Source organism: Varanus komodoensis, unplaced genomic scaffold, assembly GCF_004798865.1.
Source record: "Varanus komodoensis strain SLA01 unplaced genomic scaffold, ASM479886v1 scaffold110, whole genome shotgun sequence".
NCBI classification, from domain to species: Eukaryota; Metazoa; Chordata; class Lepidosauria; order Squamata; family Varanidae; genus Varanus; species Varanus komodoensis.
This window is the reverse complement of record NW_025335318.1, coordinates 235,964-256,299: the sequence shown is the minus strand read 5'-3', so window position 1 is coordinate 256,299 and position 20,336 is coordinate 235,964. Positions and strand designations below refer to the sequence as shown.

The 20,336-nt window shown below is 45.3% G+C and overlaps 1 protein-coding gene across 1 annotated transcript in view; it reads left to right on the top strand.

Annotated features, from left to right (window-relative positions):
• DTX4 (deltex E3 ubiquitin ligase 4) overlaps nt 1–20,336 on the top strand; it is a 39,317-nt gene that overhangs the window by 15,737 nt on the left and 3,244 nt on the right. Inside the window, exons 2-8 of the mRNA XM_044420788.1 lie at nt 1,258–2,032; nt 5,183–5,244; nt 5,975–6,136; nt 11,955–12,016; nt 12,900–13,052; nt 16,163–16,324; nt 16,904–16,993. Coding sequence (XP_044276723.1) covers nt 1,258–2,032; nt 5,183–5,244; nt 5,975–6,136; nt 11,955–12,016; nt 12,900–13,052; nt 16,163–16,324; nt 16,904–16,993 — 1,466 coding nt within the window. The remainder of the gene's footprint in view (nt 1–1,257; nt 2,033–5,182; nt 5,245–5,974; nt 6,137–11,954; nt 12,017–12,899; nt 13,053–16,162; nt 16,325–16,903; nt 16,994–20,336) is intronic.

The window sequence follows — 20,336 nt, the reverse complement described above, 5'->3', positions numbered from 1 at the left end:
CTAACACGTACTCAGGAATTGCTTCGTTGATGTACCAAAGTAATCTCTGATTTGCAGATCTACATAGAAAGCAGTCAGTTACATATTGTGCAGTAATGCACAATATATTATGATGCATTATCATATAATTGACACAATTGTATCGTGTGAGTAATAGAAATACCAAACTTTCACCATGGCCCTAGGTTCAATCACAGTGCACATCTCCTCTACGGCAAAAGCCAAGTGGAGAAGGAGAGAGATTCTACAGTAGCCTGCTTGGACACTGCATATTCCGACGAAAGAATGCATTGAAAAGAAATTGAGCCCACAGGCTATTTTTGCTTATTCATTCCTCCTTTGCTTGGATTTTGCTGATACTCCAAATTCAGTCAGCTTCCCACACCAATAACTGGCTGCTGGTCAACCTCCAATTATTATGTCCTTCCCTGTTGCAGGATGGGTGTGAGTGGGCCTGAAAAAAATGGAACTCTTCAGTCCTAGTTTTCACAGACTGTCACTTGGCAAGCCAAGTTGGAACACTGCATGAAGCATTGGAACAGCACAAGTTCAGGGAGTGGGGACCACCCTGCTGAGCCTTCTATGGGAATAACCATAGGACACAGAATATTACCAGTTCAAGTTGTGGCAACCCAGATTCAGGCTAGCTATCAGGAAAAGCTTCCTGACTGTCAGAGCAATACAACGGGAACCAGGTGCCTAGAAAGGTGGTGGGCTCTCCCATACTAGAGGCATTCAAAAAGAAACTGGACAGTCATCTGAATGGGGTGGTGTAACTTGGTGTCCTGCAACAACAGGGGTTGGACTGATGGCCTTCATGGCCCTTTCCAACTCTACTATTCTATGATTCTGATTCTATGCCATAAGTGGGTGCAGCCACATGCCCAGTTATAATAATCACACCCATTTACCTCCATTGCCCCTTATTTTCCCTTCAACAATATGTGTTAGGAGGGTGTCGCATACCTTAGCACAACACTGTGTTCTTTGCATCAGCAGCCCTGTAAGGTAGGCTATTAATATTGTCCCCATATTGCAGGTGGGGAGCTGATGCTGAGAAAAATGAGTTTGCCTGTGAATGATGTGACATTTCAGCCTGGGATTCATAGCCATTGTGCTATACCAGTGCTCCCTTCATTGGCTGGAGCTCATTTGGTAAAGATCCATTTCCCTGCAGAACTACCCGTGTATGTTCCTGTGGCTCAGAGCTATATTTGACTTCCTTCCTCTTAGTACCTTTGATTCTCTTCCTCCCAGGCACCATTCGCCCCGTGCGGCGCAGCTATTATGGCCCATCCTCAGCCCCAGGAAAGGGCGTGGTTTGGGAGTGGGAGAATGACAATGGCACCTGGACACCGTATGACATGGAGGTGGGTATCACCATCCAGCATGCCTTTGAGAAACAGCATCCCTGGATCGATCTCACTTCCATTGGCTTTTGTTACATCATCGACTTCAGCACGATGGGGCAGATTAACCGCCAGACGCAGCGCAAACGCCGTGTCCGCCGCCGCCTTGACATGGTCTACCCAATGGTCACTGGTACTTTGCCAAAATCCCAGTCATGGCCAGCAAGCCCCGGTGTGGCCAGCACACCGCCTCCTCCCGCCTGCACTTGTCCGCAGTGCCTCCTTGTGATGAGCATCAAGGCAACAGTCGCGGCAGGCAGCAATGGAGGGACTGGAGCTACTGCAAGCCAGCAGCAGCTCCAGCAGCAGCAGCAGCAGCAGCTACAACCATCTCCACTGTCCCGCAAAGCCATCTCCCTTGCCGGTAGTACCAAACTCCCCACCCCAGCATCTGTTCACAAGCCCCAGGATGGAACAACCACGATGCGCAGCTCCTTGAAGACGCTGGCATCTCAGGTGGCCCGGAGGCAGGCGGCCAGCACACCAGCCCTCACCACCACCAGCTCCCCTGCCAGCCCTCCCAGTGCCAATGGCAAGGCAACTCGGGCCAGCCTTAATACACTGAACCGGACCAACCTGCAGCGTCTGGCCATTGCACAGTCCCGTGTGCTGATTGCCTCAGGGTAAGTCATGCTCTTTTCTCTTGCCTAGGCCAGGGGTGCTCAGCGTCTTCCAGCCCAAGGGCCAAATGTCATTTCAGAGAAGCATTTGGAGCTGTATTCCATTGATGGGCAGGGCTGGAGGCAAAAGGGGATGGGCCAATACGCCAAAATATTTTGGCTTAAAGCTCTTAATTGCCAGTAGCTAAGCTTCAAGGGAGGCATTTAACCTCTTAGAATGGGGAAAAAAATGGAAACAAAAGACAGCAAATTGGAAACTACCCAGCAATTGGGGGAAAGGAGAGATGGGCATTTGGAGAACCTCAGAGGGTCAGATTGGAACACCAAGAGGGTCATAGGAGACTTGAGGCACACGTGGTCCATGTTGTTTTAATACAGAACGTTCTTGCATCATGATAGAAGAGAACCTCTCTGTTCTTCAGGGCATGTTCTTTCACGCTGATAGTTTCACTGATTGAGGTGACCATCTGTTGCCAGCCTCTTACTGGGTTGCTGTAGACAAATAATGAAGTAAACCAGTTCATGACTGATGTTAAAAAGACGTATCATGTTTACGGCAAGCCAAGTCCCAACTCCTGTTCAGTGTTGAGAAAGGATTTTTCAGTAGATGAACTCAGAAACTACCCTGAACCGCTTTATTTAAAGTCTGAGTTTGAGATTTAAAAGAACTTTTGTGTTTTTGCTGCTTTTGGGGTGAGGAGAAAGGAACTGACTTCTGACGCGTGGTGAATATGAATGAGTCATCTCAGTAGGTTTTAGAATAGAAATACCAGTTCATGTGACGGAGTATCTAGGGCAAGGGTGGGAAGTTTGTTGGCCTCTAGAAAGTGTTGTTAAATTATAGCTCCCATCATCTCTCATCATTGGCTGTGCTGGCTAGGGGAGCGATGGGAGTTGCAATCCACCAATATCTTCTGGAGGTCCACACATTCCCTGACCCAGAGCAAGGCGTGGCTCTAACAGAGCTGTGTGGCTGATTGATATATGCAGCTGAAACAGCCAGGATGATAGGAAATTCCTGATGAAGAGCTAAGACCACCTCTCACTGACATCAACTTCTTTCAGCCCCATCCTCCTTTGCTTTCAGCAAATACCACAGACCCCTTTAACCATAAAATGGGGAGGCCTGCAAACCCCTTTTGAATTTTAATGAGGAATTGAAACATTCTTTTTCTCTACCCTTCAGATCTGCGGATAGTTCCTATCAGAGGGCCTTTAGAAAGCTTTTCATGGCTTCTGCCTGATCTGGAAGGCACTCCATCCTCAGTAACCCTGACCAAAACACTCTTTCTTGGCCATCTAATTAGCGTGTTTCTTCCCCTTTGTCTGACTTTGCCATCGGCCTTCTGTCACTTGCTGCTCCCCCCCTCCCTGCCCATGACCCTTCCAAAAGACTTTCTCCAGCAAGGGAGGAAGGGGCCAAGGCGATGTTTCGAGGAACAAAAGGCCCTGTGAATAACGTGGAGACACAACCAAGGTTTTTAAAGAGCTGGAGAAAGGAGCAGTGAGAAGAGGGCTAGCGAATGGGAAGGCGGGGAAATGCCTCTGTCTTTAGATTAGAGGAGGCTCTTGTCTCCCAATAAGTCTTGGTCTGTCACTACGGCAACTATTGTCCAGCTAGAAAGGTTCCCTGCTCTGTCTGTACTTCAGGCCTAGTCATCTCATGCATCCTTCATTGATCCTCTAGCCCAGATGCCTCCATAATGGCTGCACTTCCCGTTTTTGTCTCAGGGGCAAAGTCAGGAGTGTTCACTTTTAAAAGACATATGCTCCTGGTTGGCAAATGGCACTCCAGTATTTGAAACTTTGTCAGGGTTTGACCAGGTGACTCATAACAGTCCAGCGCATGCAAGAGTCTTTTGACTGGCTTGGCGTTTGTTGGCCTTGCATGGCTGACTGGGTCCATAGTTTGTGCAGTCCCCTGACTGTCTTCTTGAATATAAATTGAAGGAGCAGCTCATGTTCTAAGGGTGGCTTGTGGGACTGTACTTTTTTCTTATCACAACCCCATTTTTTATTCTTTATGCTCTAGGTACTTTTTCTGCCATCAAACACGGTGTGAGGAATCTTTCTGTCTCTCAGTCAAAGAATCTTTTAAACCTTTCTTTTCAAGCTTTTTTAAAGATCCCTTTGCACATCTTGACATGGTTAACAGCCACTTCTTTATGCATAATTATATGCATGAATGGAGAAATCGGTGTGTACCGATACTGTAGGGAAACTGTCCCTTTATCATCTCCCACATACCTCCAACTCCGATATCAACACATAGCCAGAACTTGGTGACACATACTCTGGCAAGCTTCTCTCCTCTTCAGGTACACACATTTGATGATGATATGGTACAGTTGCTAGTTGGTACAGAGGCTCAGCTAAGATGCATGCTTGAGGTAAATAATATCCTATCTCAGGACACAAAGTTTAACTTGTACAAAACTTCATCATTAAACTGGAATCATTTCTGGGAAAGCAGAGGAACCATTTCTGGGAAAAGCAGGAACTGTGAGGATCGTTCACATGTGCTGCTGTAGTCGCTGTCAGGGACAAATTCAGTAACTGATCTTATCTGCTATTTTGGCAGTCAGAAGACCATCATGGGTGGAAGAACACACCCAGTGCCCGACTGACCTTCCTCCCAACTCTTTGCACATAAGCTTTTAAGGAATCATGTGCTTGTCACAGCCCCAGATGTGGCTTTTCACCGAACCTGTTGTCTTGTTTCCAGCACACACCCTTCTTTCAGAAACTTGCTTGCCTCTCCCAGACTGGATTGCCTTGTTCTGCCAGGGAGTGTGTTTGTGCCTCAGGCTAGTAGCAGCCAAAGGCAGGGATGTAACCTGCCAGGCTAGTTTAGTGGGAACACACTGCTTTTTGTCAGTTTGGAGGCTTAACAGAAACCGCTCTGGGTATTATTTAAATTTGCAGAGAACCTTCCTCCTCTCCCAGTGTAGTATATGTGGAAGATGCAATGCATAATTACTATTGTCCTTGCATTGCTTTCAACTCTATTCTTCAGAGGGATTTTGATGTGTCCTTTGAAATGTGGGCCTAGGTACCTTCCATGTTTGCTTAGTTCTCAAGGACTCTTCTTTTCACAGCTGTGCAGTTTTGTTCTGTAGAAAGGACTAAAAAGCCCAATTTCTTTCCTCACAGGGTCCCTACAGTTCCAGTGAAAAACCTCAATGGCTCTAGTCCAGTTAACCCAGCACTGGCAGGTAAGAGAAGCAGAGTCACTGGGGGACCAGAGCAGTTGTGAATAGCTTGTGACTGTTGCTTGATCTGAATGAGGAACACCTGGGAAGCTCACCTGGGGCACACTGAAAGGCTTCAGAGGGATTGTATCAGAACACAGAAGAGCTACGAGTTCTGAGTCGAATGCTTATTCAGAGTGAATAAAATATGCCAAGTTGGCATAGGGAAAGGATAGGAGTTATGTCACTAGAAACATTCAGAGGAAGTTGTTGATCTGTGAGGGTAGGATCTATATCAGCCCCGCCACCTTGCAATTCAAATGTTAGACTGCAGCTACCATCATCTTCCAGTCTTTGTAGTCCAACACATCTGGAAGGCACTAGATTGGGGAAAACACCCCTAGATCTGAAGCTTATCACCCTTCATTTCTGGCCTTGTTGTTTTGTGCTATTATTTGGAACTGACCAAGAGGCCGTCTTGCCAACTCAGCGCACAAATGGGAAAGCCCCAGTGGGTGAAGCTTAGTCCTCAACATTAGGGTACTACAAGCAGGAAATTTGGTGTGCTTTGCAGAGTTGTCTCCAGTTGATAAAGGTGTTTATCTTGTTGCCAAATGATTCTGGCATAAGAGAGGTGGTAGGTGAAGAGGCACGGTCTTCCACTGCAGGCATGCAATGTGTGGAGAGTTAGCAGGGAGGCCTTGTACTGGCAAGGAGGAATGGCTTTCTCAAATGCCTCCTCTGTTCCACCCAGGAATCACAGGGATCCTTATGAGTGCTGCAGGGCTGCCTGTGTGCCTCACGCGACCCCCAAAGCTGGTTCTGCATCCCCCTCCAGTCAGCAAGAGCGAGATCAAATCCATCCCGGGGATCTCCAATACTTGCCGCAAGACCACCAAAAAACAGACTAAGAAAGGTAAGAATGGAGAGTGTCTCCATGCCCCTGCTTTTTATCTGTCTTTATTAGATGTAGAGTCATGCATCTGGAGGGCAACAAGGCCACTGCAGCCTTTAAAGAGTCTGAAATATCTCAGATCTTCCCATGTCAATCTTTACCAGGTGCATTGCAGAAAATAACTCCGTTCAGATGTCATACTGAACTGAGGTTTGTATTAACTGTTGTTAGAAGCTAAGCCATGGTTTGAGACTCCAGATGATGATTTTGCTTGCTGCATAAAGCCTGCACTCAGACCATGCCCTCCTCCAGCTCAACTCCTGCTAGTATCTCTGGATGCTCACACATTCTGGCCCAGTGAAATCATGTGTACTGCTGTTTCATCACTGGCTGGCTGCTTCTGGAGGGGGGACAGATGGAGGAATTGCCTACTCAGAGATCTTAATGGCAGCATTTGGCTTGGCAGGTCACATAGTTTATTCTTTGCAGGAACCATTCAACAATCTATTCCCTTCTGCTTCACCTTCATCTCTTAGTTGTAAGAGTCACCATATATGGTTTTAAAGCTGAGGTCTCTGACACAGATACCCAGATGCCTTATTTGGCAGCCCCAAGACCACTTGTCCCTCCTGAGCTTTTTGGTGATGGTGGTGGGGGCAGCCAAGCTCTGCGTATCAACCACCAGCCTTTGTTTTTCATTTCCTTTTTACCATGTGGGAGGCAGCCTTCGTAAGTGAAAGGACGAGGAGAGAGCAGCAGGAGATGGAACATAGAAACGTAGGGGGAAAATCGAGTCAGAAGGGTCCTCCTGGGCCACCAAGTCTGACCCCCGGCTCCAGCTGGCTCCGCTCATGTAATCCCCAACATGTGATTGTCCAATCTTTCCTTGAACACCCTCACTGATGGGGCCTCAACCACTTTCCTTGGAAGCCATATCCTGGAAGCCCATTTCTAGTGTTCCCAGCCAAACTTCCTTAAAAAGCAAAGAGAAAGTGATCATCTTCTGCCTGGTTAGTTTTTACTGGGGTGTTGAGGGGGGGCAGTCCATCAGGTTCTGGGACTGGTGCAGCACATACTGTCCTGAGAAACTGGGAGGGTATTGTCATTGTTTTAATTCTGGGCCAGGGAGAGTAGATATGTGTGTTGCCTGAGCATGTTTGTATGAGGGATTTATCTCATGTCAGCAGTTTTCTTTCTGGGAAATAGTTTAATAATATCCAGCATTTGGCTTGATACTTGGGGCCTTGTATTGAGTTTCTTTGGCAAGTCACTATTCATTTGTGACTAGTCAGGTCTTCATGACAACTATTTTGTTGTACTGGCCACATTGTCTGCTCAGTAGTGTCAATATGTACCCATTGGCCCCAAAGGGACAGGGACCCCGTTCTGTAGCATAATTTTGCCCCCTTTCACCACACCCTTCCTACCCCAACTGTTTTGTCTCATATCATTGTACGGCTGCATCTGTTGATGGCCAGAAATGATGGCAGATATCCAACAATGTTCTTCCAGAACCTTTTGGATGATTCCCATCTGCTGCATTTCCTAACACATGTTCCCTGCTGTTGACTTGCACACATCCTCCACCCCCTCATAATTTCCCAACCCAACCCTCACAGACTTACATTACTGCATTCCCTATCTGGTATGGCATTTCCCTTTCATTATTGTCTTTTCTCCAGAGTATCTCACATCTGCCTGACAGGTAACAATCTATGTTTCCATGCCATGCACAGGAGAGAGGAAGCCAGAAGTCTGACCAGTTTCACTGGTGCCCATCGTGCACCTGTAAAGAAGGCACACACACAGACATTAGGCCCAGGGGGACACGTTCTCTATTCCCACACATCTTCCTTCTCAGTATAATGCCAACAAAAGGCAGATGTGTTCCCAGTGTCCTTTGTGTGGCCAATAACCACAGCATTCATTGTGCAGAGATCTCTATGGCTGAACACTGCCATCTGTTATCACTGCCTATACTTAGTCTTGAAATATGAATTGAGAATATATACATCTTCAGGGCATGTGCTGAGTGCATTTTCCTCACCTTGATCCTAGACAGTCTCACACATCAGGTACTGAAGGCAAATTACTCCCAGGTCAGTGGGTTGTGTTTCCAGATCAGCCTTGAATCCCTTGAAGCAAAAGTCCTCTTGCTAAGAGTGTTACACTCTTCTGCTGAGTTTGCTCAGATGGCCAGTTTAGGGCTGCTGTCCTGCACAGAGTCCATCAGGTCACAGTAGACATCAAGTGGTCACAGTAGAGCTTCCGAGTAAGCACATGTATGGCCTGGCTGCAGTTAATCATAGCCACAGCCACGTTAAGTGATTGCAAACCTATTAAGTTAAAACCTCAGTATACCTCCTCCCCTTCCAACATTATAATATTATCTAAAGGTATCAGGAACTGGAGCTTACAGTCTAAGGCCAAAAAAAAAAGGCATTGCATAGTAAACTCGGTGGAATATACCAAAAAAACATGGCAAATGATTAAGTTCTTCAGTGCTCTGAGGCAAAGAAGTTTGAGAAGTAAAGTCAATGGGTTAAAGGAGGGGAATCTGCAACAAAGTATGGAAGTATGCTGTGCTTGGAGTTCCCACCAGTTATGTCCTTTCCCAGATGGCTCCATTCCATTCTTCCCCCTTCATCAGTGAGTCAGCACTGTCTGACCACTGTGCATGCCTCACAGACTACCTAATGCTTTTTCCTAAACATTCCCAGTGCTTCCAAAAACCTTGCATCCCCCAAAATCTGCTGAAACCCCACTCTTGTCCACGGACAGGCTGTTCTGACTATATAAAGATTCATTTTGGGGAAAAGCATCGAGTTTGCTGTTGGTCTATAGGGTGTGATTGACCAGCACGGTTACTTGAACTGTTGCTGGTTTGCCTCTCTTGCCTTTGCCTATACTGAAGCAGCTAGTGTATCACCAACACTGGCTGGCGGGAACAGCTGTGCAGGGGTTCAGGGAGGAGCCCTTCCGAGCCGCAGCTGGAGGTGCTGGGAATTGAACATGGGCTCTTTGGGCAAGGCACGTGCTCTACCACTGAGTCATGATCAAGCCTTTTGGTCTTCCCTCCCTCCACCTGCTGTATCAGTGCCACTTGTCTCATCACCTTGGCATAGAGTGAGACAAATGTGACGATGCTGAGTTACTTACCCGGAATCATAACAAGGGTTCTTGGCGTAAATACTGTAGCTGAATTTGGGGTGTGGTGGTCTGCTCGTCAAATATGTGGGAAAGCCCTTTTCCCTGTGTTGCTCAAAAGCTGTGAAATACGCTCCCTGCAGAATTACAACTGGTTCCCACTTGTCTCTGTGTTTAGGAAGGAGGTCAAGAGACCTCATTCCAGCTTGGCTTTTTAAATAGGGTTTTCAGAGTTGCTTTTAATGCTTTATTATGTTTATATTTGTTTATTGTTCTTGTTAATTACCTTGGTTGGTGGTCTATAAATGCAGTCAGTAAATAAATGGGATGCAACGCCAGAGTACAGCCAAGGGTTGCATTTTTTTAGTCCTCCTTGAGAGGTTTCCATAGAATAAATTGAGGACTCCATACATGGACAATAGCTGTGCTCACGCAGCATGACAAATAACCCTGGGTGGTTTCCACACTTTGCATTTTTTGTGTGGACGTGCCTGACAGACGATCAGGCTCACTGTGGTAACTTTACTTCCTCCCACCATCTCAGCCCTCCCAGGAGGGACTGCATGGAAGAACAGCTCCCTTCTTTGACAGCCATGATCACAAGCAGAGTTTGGATCACTGCAGATGTTAAGCAGTCTCTGCTGTGCAAACAGGGCTCAGGCCCTGAAGTGCAGAGGAGAGGATGAGGGAGCTGATTGAGCACCTTGGAACCAGTGGAGACAAGGAGTGGTGCCTGATCTCAGGTGGGCAGCGCTGCAAATGGAGCTGGGCCCTCCTCTATGTGTGGCTGAAAGAAGCCCCTTATGTATGCAGGAAAGTGGGAAGAGTAAAGCTGATGGTCCCCATTTGGCAGCCCTGCTGCTCAGCTGATTGCCTGCTCATTCCTTTCTCACTGCTGCTGGGATAGTCCCCAGCCCAATGCCCACTCAAGCAGCTTTCTGCCAGGCGGCCATGATGAAGAGCAAGGCGGTACTTGTCCCCCATTCTTGATCCCATTTCCCATGGAGATGTCTGCAACCCAGTGCTGTCCTGATACCACTTGGAACTGAGAAACAAGAGCTGTCTGTGCAGTGATCTTGCTTGACTTCCTGTGTCTCACCTGCTATAGCATGCTGCTGATTACAGTGCGACAGGAGATTACATCTTTCCTGTTTTTGAGGAAGGGGACAGCTTTTAATAAAGGGCCAAGGTTCAGTCTCCAAACTCTCATTCATGTTCTTATTTATTTAAAATGTGTATAGCCTGTTTTTGTTTAGCTATTTAAAATACAGGCTGCCATTTCAATGTTAAAAGCATATGGTAAAATTCATATTTGTATATGGATTCTCCCTTTGCAGTGGCTGTTTTTGTTTGTTGTTGAGGGCATTGACAATTTTTCTTCAGAGCACTGGGTTTTTTCTTCGCACTGGCCAAAAGATCTTGTATAGCACTTCTCTGCCAGCTGCTCAGTGAATGTTAGCCTTGCCTGCTGAATTGCCTCCTGAGCACCCTTGCTTGCCTACCTGTCTTCAAGGAACCTTATTTCCATGTCAGACAAAGCCTTGGCTTGCCTGTCCTTAGATATATGAGAGATCTGGGTGGAAGCAACAGAGGCAGCAGGTCCTCCTGCCATCACAGAAAGGAATCGAGACAGGGAGATTATTCAGGAGAATTGCTTAGCCCACCTCTGGACTGTGGTCACAAACTGCAAGCAGACTTTTTCAGGAATCCCATAATATCCCTGGGAGGGAGTGACGGACACACATAATCGTAACATTTTGTTTTCAAATGTATGGTGGCGTTTTTAGATGCTGTTGCTGGCATTAACTCAGGTTTTTTATTCAGTTTTACACATCTAAAGGCTTTGTATTTTATCAAGTTGTATTTTGGGGTTCCAACTTTTGTGAACTGCCCAGAGAACTTTGGGGTTTGACTGATGTAGAAATAGAGTAAGTAAATAAAATAAATTAGCAAAGGCTGAGTTGTGGGCTGATTTGAGTGTCAAGGTGAGGGTGAGCTTAGGAAAAGATTAGCAAGAGTGGCTCTGTCCTTTTTAATCCATTTTTCTGTCTTGTTAGCACTCCCACCTCTATAGTACAGAGGCTTTTGCAGACAGACAGCCCCAACTATACTTCATCAATGAAGACATCACATCAAACTATATCAGAGACTGGTTTACAAAATTCAAGCCCACTTCAAACCATTGTTTCTGATTCTGCTTTTTTCAACCCATTACAACCCCTTGTTTGTCAGTTTCTTGTGCTGGGTACATTTTGCATAATCAGCTGCCTGATTGCAGCTTGCTGTGTTGTCTAAACCTGGTTCTGTGGCTTGTTTGAGGAAAAATCCTTCAAAGAACCCAAGCAGCTTATGAGTTATTTGAGTTTTGTTTCTCTCTCCATCAAGCCATAGTGTCCAGGTTTAGACAAAATGACAAACTGGGCCTTGGGAATTGTAGAAATCATGCCTGGCACATGCCACAAATTCAGGCAAGCCACTGTGGCTTAAGCTGTTCACAAACCAGGGCAGTATGTGCAAAGCAAGTAGTTCAAAACGAGTTGGAAAGAAAAGAGACAAACACAAGTCAGGGGAAGGCAACTTGACGTTTCGAAGGGGCTCTGAGTCATTTCTTGCCTTTTCTTTTACCCCACTGAATGCTTTCAGAAATGTTGCCTGCAACTGGGTGAACCTCTCATATGTTCCTTTTTTCCAGGTAAAACCCCTGAGGAGGTATTGAAAAAATACTTGCAGAAGGTGCGCCATCCTCCAGATGAGGTGAGTCTGTTTCTTTGTATATTGCGTATCTGTGTTTGTTGAAGCCAGTGGAGTATAGTAGCTCAAGAGCTGGGCTCAGAAGTGAGACTTGAGATGTTCTGGGTGCGGACATCTGTTTGCTCCAGTGCAGAGTGTTGTTTTAGGATGGAGCAGCCACTGTCCTAGCCTTAGTACAGCTGTTGCTACTGCTGCAAAACATTTGTCTAGCATGGATGGTGTGCTGCGCATGGCTCAGAATACAGAAGTGACTCTGACTCTGTCCAGCTGCGGAAATGTGATCTGGGCAGGGAAAGAGGCCATGAACTGACAAAAAAGCAGTGGATGAAGACCGAACAGGGGAGCTTTGGTGGAGGTGCAGGTACAGTCCTGGTAGTTTTTGTGGCAACTTGGCTGAAGAAGATGATTTTGAGGAAGGCCCTAAAAGGGAGAAAGAAAAGCCATTTCCAGGCAGAGTAGACAAGACTGGGCTTAAAGGGCAACTTCCTCTGCTCTTTGAAGTTTCATTACATACCAGGCACATGAGGAGACTACTGCATCACTGGAAATCTGAATGGCAGGTGGGGTACAGTCAAACTATCCTCCAGACAGTTTGACCTCCAACTCCTCAACATTGGCTGTGCTAGGAAAGGTAGGCCGGTAGGAATTGTAGGCCAAAGCATCTGCAGAGCTACAGGTTGCCTACCCCTGAGTTGTAGAGTAATGGGAGTTGAAGGAGGGAGTGACAAGGTTTATGTATGCAGATTTATTTCAGTGTCTCCAAGGAGGACCTTATACTGGCAAGAGTTTCAGCCACTGTAGCTTGGTTTTCGTTCAGACTGCTTTTCTGTGCATGCAAAGTTTTTTGGTCCATGTATCACTGTCTCCTACTCGCTCCCTCTTTTAGGACTGTACTATCTGCATGGAACGCCTCTCTGCTCCTTCAGGCTACAAGGGGCCTCAGCCAGCCATCAAGCCAGATCTGGTGGGCAAGCTCTCCAAGTGTGGCCACATGTATCACCTCCACTGCCTTGTGGCCATGTACAACAATGGGAACAAGGTGTGTCATGGGAAGAGGATGGCAGAGGTGGGCAGGTAACCCACCATCTTGGGTGGACACGCAGTGATTTCTACTCAGGAGTGAATAACTGCTTTGGTATTTCACAGGGCAGACTGTTTGAAGTACTGATGAACTAGAAAGTCCCCATTAGATTACTTTTCCCTGCAGGTTTTGGCATGGCACAGCAGACTTCAGATTCAAAGCACTCCCATCGTGATCTCAGTATGTGTCTGGGGAGAAAGAGAGTGTGTGTGTAGGGGGACAGCTCTCCCATAAATCTTCCTTACTGTACTGCAGGGAAAATTCACATCAGGGAGCCTTTCCTCTGTAAACGATGTGAACCAGGCCTCCATAGAAAAGAATCTGACAAACCCTCCCCACATGATCCTCCCCACCCATACGCTACACTTGGCATCGCTGACTGAAGGTGGGTACACAGGACAGGGTCTTCTCGTTTTTGGTGCTTTGGGAAGTCCATTGGCTTCTTCCACATGACTCTCAGATTCTGATGAACACTGTTTTGTTCAGACAGGATTAATCATTGGTGAACTTGCTCTTCTGGAGTTGTTGAGGGCTTTAAAAAATCTGGTTCTCTGGCTGAACAGTAATTGCATATTAGGTTGCCCATTTTTAACTTACGTGGTAGTTTTACTGTATTTTTAATATGATTATGTGCTGTGTTGGGTCAAAAAGCAGCCTATAAATACACATCATACACACAGTGTCTGCCTCCCCATGAGGGCTGCAGTGATAGGGAGAAGATTACCACATTTGTAATACCTGTCCATGCGGTAAGTCCATTGCCACATTTGCAATATCTGTCCATTACACTTCTTTGTGATGCATTTGCTTAACCATTTGAAAAAGGGAGCAGGGACATGGCAAGAGGCAGCCGCCATGTGGTTAGAGATGGGAGATGATCACAAGAGATGATCTCCATAAGTCATCCGTAAGTCATCTCACTATCTCCTTTGTTTTCTTCCTTAACGAGTCAAAGCCAGTGGTTCTGTTTACCATCTATGATGGCCTAATTTAGGCCTCTGGAGAACTTTGCTTTTTGTTTTTACTTTTCAGAAACACGTTTCTGAGCCTTATGTCTGTGGAGATAAAGCAATCTAAGGAAGGGTCATTCTTGGAAGCCAAAAGGGACTAACTTGATTTGACCTGCAGTGATTTGAGGATGGAGCCTCAGGGGACTGTATAGTTCTTTGTTCTTCTCTTTTGGCTAGCAGAAACATAATAAATTATGCAAATCAGAGCAAATATGCATAATTTATTAATTATAGCATCCAGCTTTTCTTGGTGCTGAGTTTTAAAAGGAATACTTTACCCTTGGTAACCCAGCAGCTCTGACATTTTCCCTTGGGTTTGACTATGCTAGTGAAAAAGTCTTCCTCTTCTTAGCGAAGTTCAAAGCACTGCCAAATACCTGAAGTTTCTGGGAATGCCACTGTTGAAGTGACACCATTTCTTCTCCCCATTTCTTGGCTGTTGTTCCTCCAGCCCAGCTCATTAAAATACTGGAGCTTAAGAGTGCTTCACACATTGTCTTTTTTGAAAGTATCTCTGTTGTATGCTAAAAAAGATAAAAAGCATGCAGCAGGTTGTGGAAAAGATCTCTTTTGAAGATCTTGGAGAGCCATTGCTAGTCAACAGCAGAGGCTTGTGGCACCTTAAAGTCTACACATTTATTGTGGCATAACCTTTCATGGACTATGGTCATTTTCATCAGATGCATGTAGTGTTATGGAGACTTTCAGGTTAATGTTCAGTACATACAGTGGCAGAAAGAATTGTAAACAGAAAAAGCCGAAAGTAAATGCAGAAAGCAATGGCAGCGTTGATATTAATAATGGTTGGTCACAGTATAAATACTGCTGAATACAAACTTGCAGGCATTAGGTAAACCAATTATTGCATGTAGTATGATTTAGAAAATCCTTTATCTCAGTTCAGGCTCCTGGCGATAGAATTGGACCTGTTGATGAATTCTGAGTAGTCTCTCTCTTTAATCTCCTTTTGAAGTTCTTTGCTCCACAGTGACTGCTTTACGATTGGTTCCCTTCCTGGGAGGCTGAAGTGTTCTCCCACTGTTTTCTGAATATTTCCATGTCTGATGTCAGATTTGTTTCTGTACTTTTCTATAAAGATTGGCCTGTTTGCTCTTTATAGAATGCAGAAGGGGCTTGCTGACAGAGGATGGCATATGACACACTGGAAAATGAACAAATGAATGAGCCTGATCAGAGTAAACCGTGTCCTAGGTGGCCAAATAGTCTGACTTGATGTAAGGCATCTTCCTATATTCTTTTGTTTGCAAACCTGCACATCATTTGAAACAACCAAAAAAAGAGAGGAAAAGCAACAGAAAAGGGAGGAAAAGAGGAAGCACATAAGGTGAAAGCATATCCATTCACAGTAATTTATGATGCCATTAAAAAAAAGGAAGGGGAAGAGGAAGGATTTCACAGTCCTGTTTCAAACTTATACATTAATATAAACAGTCAATGTGTCTACAAATGCCACTATATGAAGCTGATTACTGTAAGAGATACCTTCAAATAAAGTAAGATCATTAAGGTCATTAGATAGTAAATGATAGATGGCTGGTCTCTAGCCTTCCAGCCTTGAAGTAGGGGTCTCTCTGGAAAGTGACTTTTTCTGTCTCCACCTCATAGGAATACAATTTAAAAGAGCATGCAGATCTGCAATTCTACAAACACATGTATCATCTGGGTATATGCTCCCCAGGGAGCTGTGATTCACTGCAACTTTTATGGAATAGGGCAATCCAAGGTAGACCTGGGTTTGTGGCCACAAAATGAAATGGTTCTCAATCGTCATCTGAAGGAGTCTTACAGCAGTTAGATGCAAGCATGGGGAGGGGAGCAACTTGGCCTCTTACCCTGCTTTGTGTGCTTGCATTTCTCCACTTGGAGATGGATGAGGATGTAAAATGTTTTGTACTTTGCTGAAGAGTGATGTTTTCACTATCACTGATGCCCTGTGTGCATGGAAGTAGTATCAGTTAATGTCAGACTATTGTCTTTTCATCTTGTGCTGTTCTGAAAAGATGGCCTAGTCTTACTATTTGTCAATTTTGCTTTTAGGATGGGAGTTTACAATGTCCAACCTGCAAAACCATCTATGGGGTAAAGACTGGCACCCAACCTCCTGGAAAGATGGAGTATCACCTAATTCCTCATTCATTGCCTGGACACTTTGACTGTAAAACCATCCGAATAATCTACAACATCCCACCAGGGATCCAGGTGCGAGTCTGGATAATGGGCCCATGGTTGCAACTCAGAAAGGCAACAGGGAAGAAGCAGGAGGCGCTGTAGGTGGAGCTCTTGAACAGACTCTACAGTCCTTGGCTTCCCCACTAGGAATTTTGAGAATTTCACTTCAAAATCATAAATCATTCAAAAAAGCTGCATTGGCAATCCCAAATATGATTTCTCTAAAAATGTTTGCAAATTCCTGAACTGGCATTTACACTCATAAAATGTCGACTTGAAAGATACAGTATTTCTCAAAAAAAAAAAAAAAAAATCAAAGGAAAATGCACAACTTCCTTGACATTCACAACTTTTTAAATCAGCCACACTTTAATCTGTGGGGAAAACGTGTGCTACTTCGGGTTTCCTTTTGCACAGTTTTTGTGTTTATGCAAAATGAATAGTGTTTGCAAATGCAAGAACAGATCAAGGAGAGACAGGCCATGGTTTTGGGAATTTGGGGGAGTTCATTGACTCTCCAATGGACAGCATGGTGCTTAAAGAATATTGGAGTCATTCTTGCCTCATGAAATTCCTTTGAATATATTTTGTCATTCTGTCTGTCTCCAGGGGCCAGAGCACCCAAATCCTGGGAAGAGCTTCACTGCCCGAGGATTCCCTCGTCATTGTTACCTCCCAGACAGCGAGAGAGGCAGAAAAGTAGGTAGCATCTTTTCACTTTTTTTTGTTAAGCAAGCGTCTTAAGAGGTCTCTGAAGCATGCTGTGTTTTAGGTTGGTAATTCATGCTAAGGATAGCATCATTTCTTTGTGTGTTCTGTTCTGAGTCTATCCATTCTTGGCCCTAAGCTTGCTGGCTTGCTTTTTTGAGTCAACATACCAAGGCTTCAATTTACACATTTGTTTATGGGACCAGTGTAGCCAACTCATTTTGCTTGACTTATAAGTTCTATAAACATTAAAGTGTTGCTTTTACCTAAGCAAAAGTGACAAAAGTTGTAGGTGGGGCAGGAGGGATTGTGTTGTCATGGCTTCTAGCACTGGCTAAACCCTGTGTAATATTTCGGGAGAGTACGTGCAGCCAGAGAATTATTCTGTACTCCTGCAGTTACAAATATAGAGCATTTGTTGGAGGGCTTGCAGTGGTCTAGTCCCACCTTCCTGGCAAAGATGTACCTAGATGTGATGTCCAGCAAGTCACTGAGGCTATGCTTCCACTTCCAAATCCCTTGCACACATGATTGCTATTCACAGTGAACCACTTTAAAAACAATTATAGTTGAAAATCGGCACTTAAATACCATAGGTAAAGAAAATACCTTGATTTGGTGCCCTGTTCTTCCCATCTTTCAAGAACCTTGGGGAAGTGTGCATGGTATGCCCCCTGCCCCTGAAGTCCTATAGTGTAGATTCAGAGCAGTCCTATAGATTAGGCTGATAGTGAATAGCCCAAGGAGACCCAGGATTGTGCTGAGACGATATTTCAGCAAAGCTGTCTTTAGATTCCATCTTGTCTACTGCCACACCTCACTGTTTCTTGCACCTTGTTTCCTTCCTGGTTTTTCCTGAGATCCATCTATCTTTTCTATCCTATATGGTAAATTGAAGAACCTCAGGCCAAGGGGCCCAATCCAGCCAGAGGGCTACCCCAATTTTACCATTTCGTAGTTTCCTAACTTTGTGCAGTCAGTTCCCACCTACTAAACGCCTCTCCTAAGGCTCAGCTGCTAGCAGTAAGAACTTTAAGCTAAAACGTGCTAGTAGTTTTCTCTCTGTCTTTGGAGGCAGCCCTGAAAGTACCTCAGAAATTAAATCCCACTCTTAAAGAGGTTCTGCACTCCCTTCTGTATGGGCTTGCAAAGAAATGGAGGGATGGAAAACAGTTTGTAAGGGATGAAATGTCCTCTGTGTGACCAAGGGCCACTAGTAGCTGACATTGGTTCAAAGAACAGCATATAACACGGCCATATTTGTGTATGGAAAATATCCAAATGACAGCTGCCTGTCACATGGCTGACTGCATGATATGGCCCAAAACCTGAAGTGTGAGAAGTAACAGCAACATCCAGAGATGAAAAAGAGCAGTTTTTCCTGTAGTGTTTTGTATTGACCCTACTGATCTCTTAACTGGTGTCAGGACAAATGGGGACAGAAGTCCCTCTGTAGCTTGAAGGTATGGGATTGGCTGAATCAGCATGTTGGATACTTTCCAGTTCTCCATCTGTGTGTTTCCAGCCTTGGCCACATTTGGAAATTCCAAAGCTTAACGAGGATGCAATCATAAAATGGCTGCCACAGTGAGTGTGGTTAGCCATATAATGGTTGCTGTTGGGGACCGCTTTGTCAAAAGTGAGCTAACCCACGCAAAAGTGAGTGGTTGTGCCGAAGAGAGATGGAGGCTAGAAGCTGATGGGGAGGGGGGAAATATATGGCAAATGGATAGAGAGGACAGAAAGAGCAAGGCTAGCAAGGGAGAGGAAGAAGGTTAGGTGTGGGAAAGGGAGAAACATAGTGGGGAAAGGGTAGTGGAGATAAAAATAGCCAGCCTAAAGGCTGGGAAAAAGAAAAGGGGAAGGGTGGGGTCAGAAAGTACCTTTCTCAGTTTTCTACCTGCCTACAAATAGCTGATCTGCAGAAGTGCAGGAACAGGAAGACAAACCCGAGACCTTAATGGTTTTCAAGGTTTCTGTGAAAAGTACATTTTTGAAAGGGAGCAAGGAGCTGAGGGCTTTGTGAGCTCTGTCTGGTGCTGGGGACCCCTACTGTATCTGGTAGCATCATTATTTCCTTTCAGAACACCACTAAGAGCTTGTTTGGACTCTCATCCCCCACCCCTTCCATTTTAAGCCTGTGAAGGAGCTGAGAAAAATGATCAGCTAGGGAGACATGATGTTAGACCAGTCATCAATACCATTCCCTGTACGCAATAATGAATTCATATTGAATCTGCTTGGTTTACATTTCTTTGCCCAGCTCTTTTGTTTCTCACTCACAGTTCCTGTGAACCCCCTAAGAGCAGCTTTTGGAGGCTCCTGTGTTGCTTCTAACAAAGCCCCTTCCATACCTTTGTTGCCAGTTGAATCTCCACCCCACAGAGAAAGCTCTTTGCTTTCCCATGTTCAGAAATATTATCTGGTTTTGAAGCTGTGCTGGATATCTTTTCAAAAGCCAAGATATTGTTGAATCAGAATGTTGAAATCCTCTTTCTTTAAATATTAGCTTATGGTGCTGTGGAATGCCTTATTCTAAGTGGCATTAATGGGATGTAGAAAAGGTCGGGGGGGGGGTGAGGAAAAGGGAGGTCTAGACAAGGGTATAGGAATGAGCAGTTTGGTGCCGTGGAATAATCAGCTCAGGCTGGCTTCCTAATTCATTTCAGTGAATGCTGCCTTCATGTTATAGCTTTAGCCTGCACCCGCCAAACCTCTTTTAGCTTGGATGCTCCAGTCCATTTTAGAAAAGCTCTTGGGTCTGCATTCCAGTGGTGGGCAAGGTCAAAGACAAGAGGGGTGAGGGAAGTTATATGAAGAATGCCAGCAGCTTTTAGCTGAAAACTAAGAACAGACAAGAGGGATTGGGGAAATTATACCCCCCACAGCATATTTTAGCTTAAAGCTCTTGTTGCCAGTTACTAAGCAGTAGGGGAGGCATGCCTACTTTTTTGAATGGGGTGTGGAAATGTGCATAAGTGGGGGGGGGCATTTAACAGTCCTCTGCTGGAAGAAATTGGCTAGAGCCAGAGGAACCATGGGGGAATCCCTAAGCCACAGCCCCAAGGCACCACACTTGTGCTGTACATGCTTGTACCTTATAATGGGTGACACAGTTCATTTCACTCTTGGATACTGTGAAAACATGCTGTGACCAGCCGCTGCTGGTGCCAGCTCCCCTATATTATGGAATCTATCCATGAAGTTCTCAGAGGTTAACCAATGACAGCACAGAAGAAAGTGCAGAAATGCTTTCCATTTTCAGTGGCAAAAGAGTGTTCCTGGAATGATACCTTCAGTATTGGAGGCATTTATGCCCTTGTAAATCAGCTGC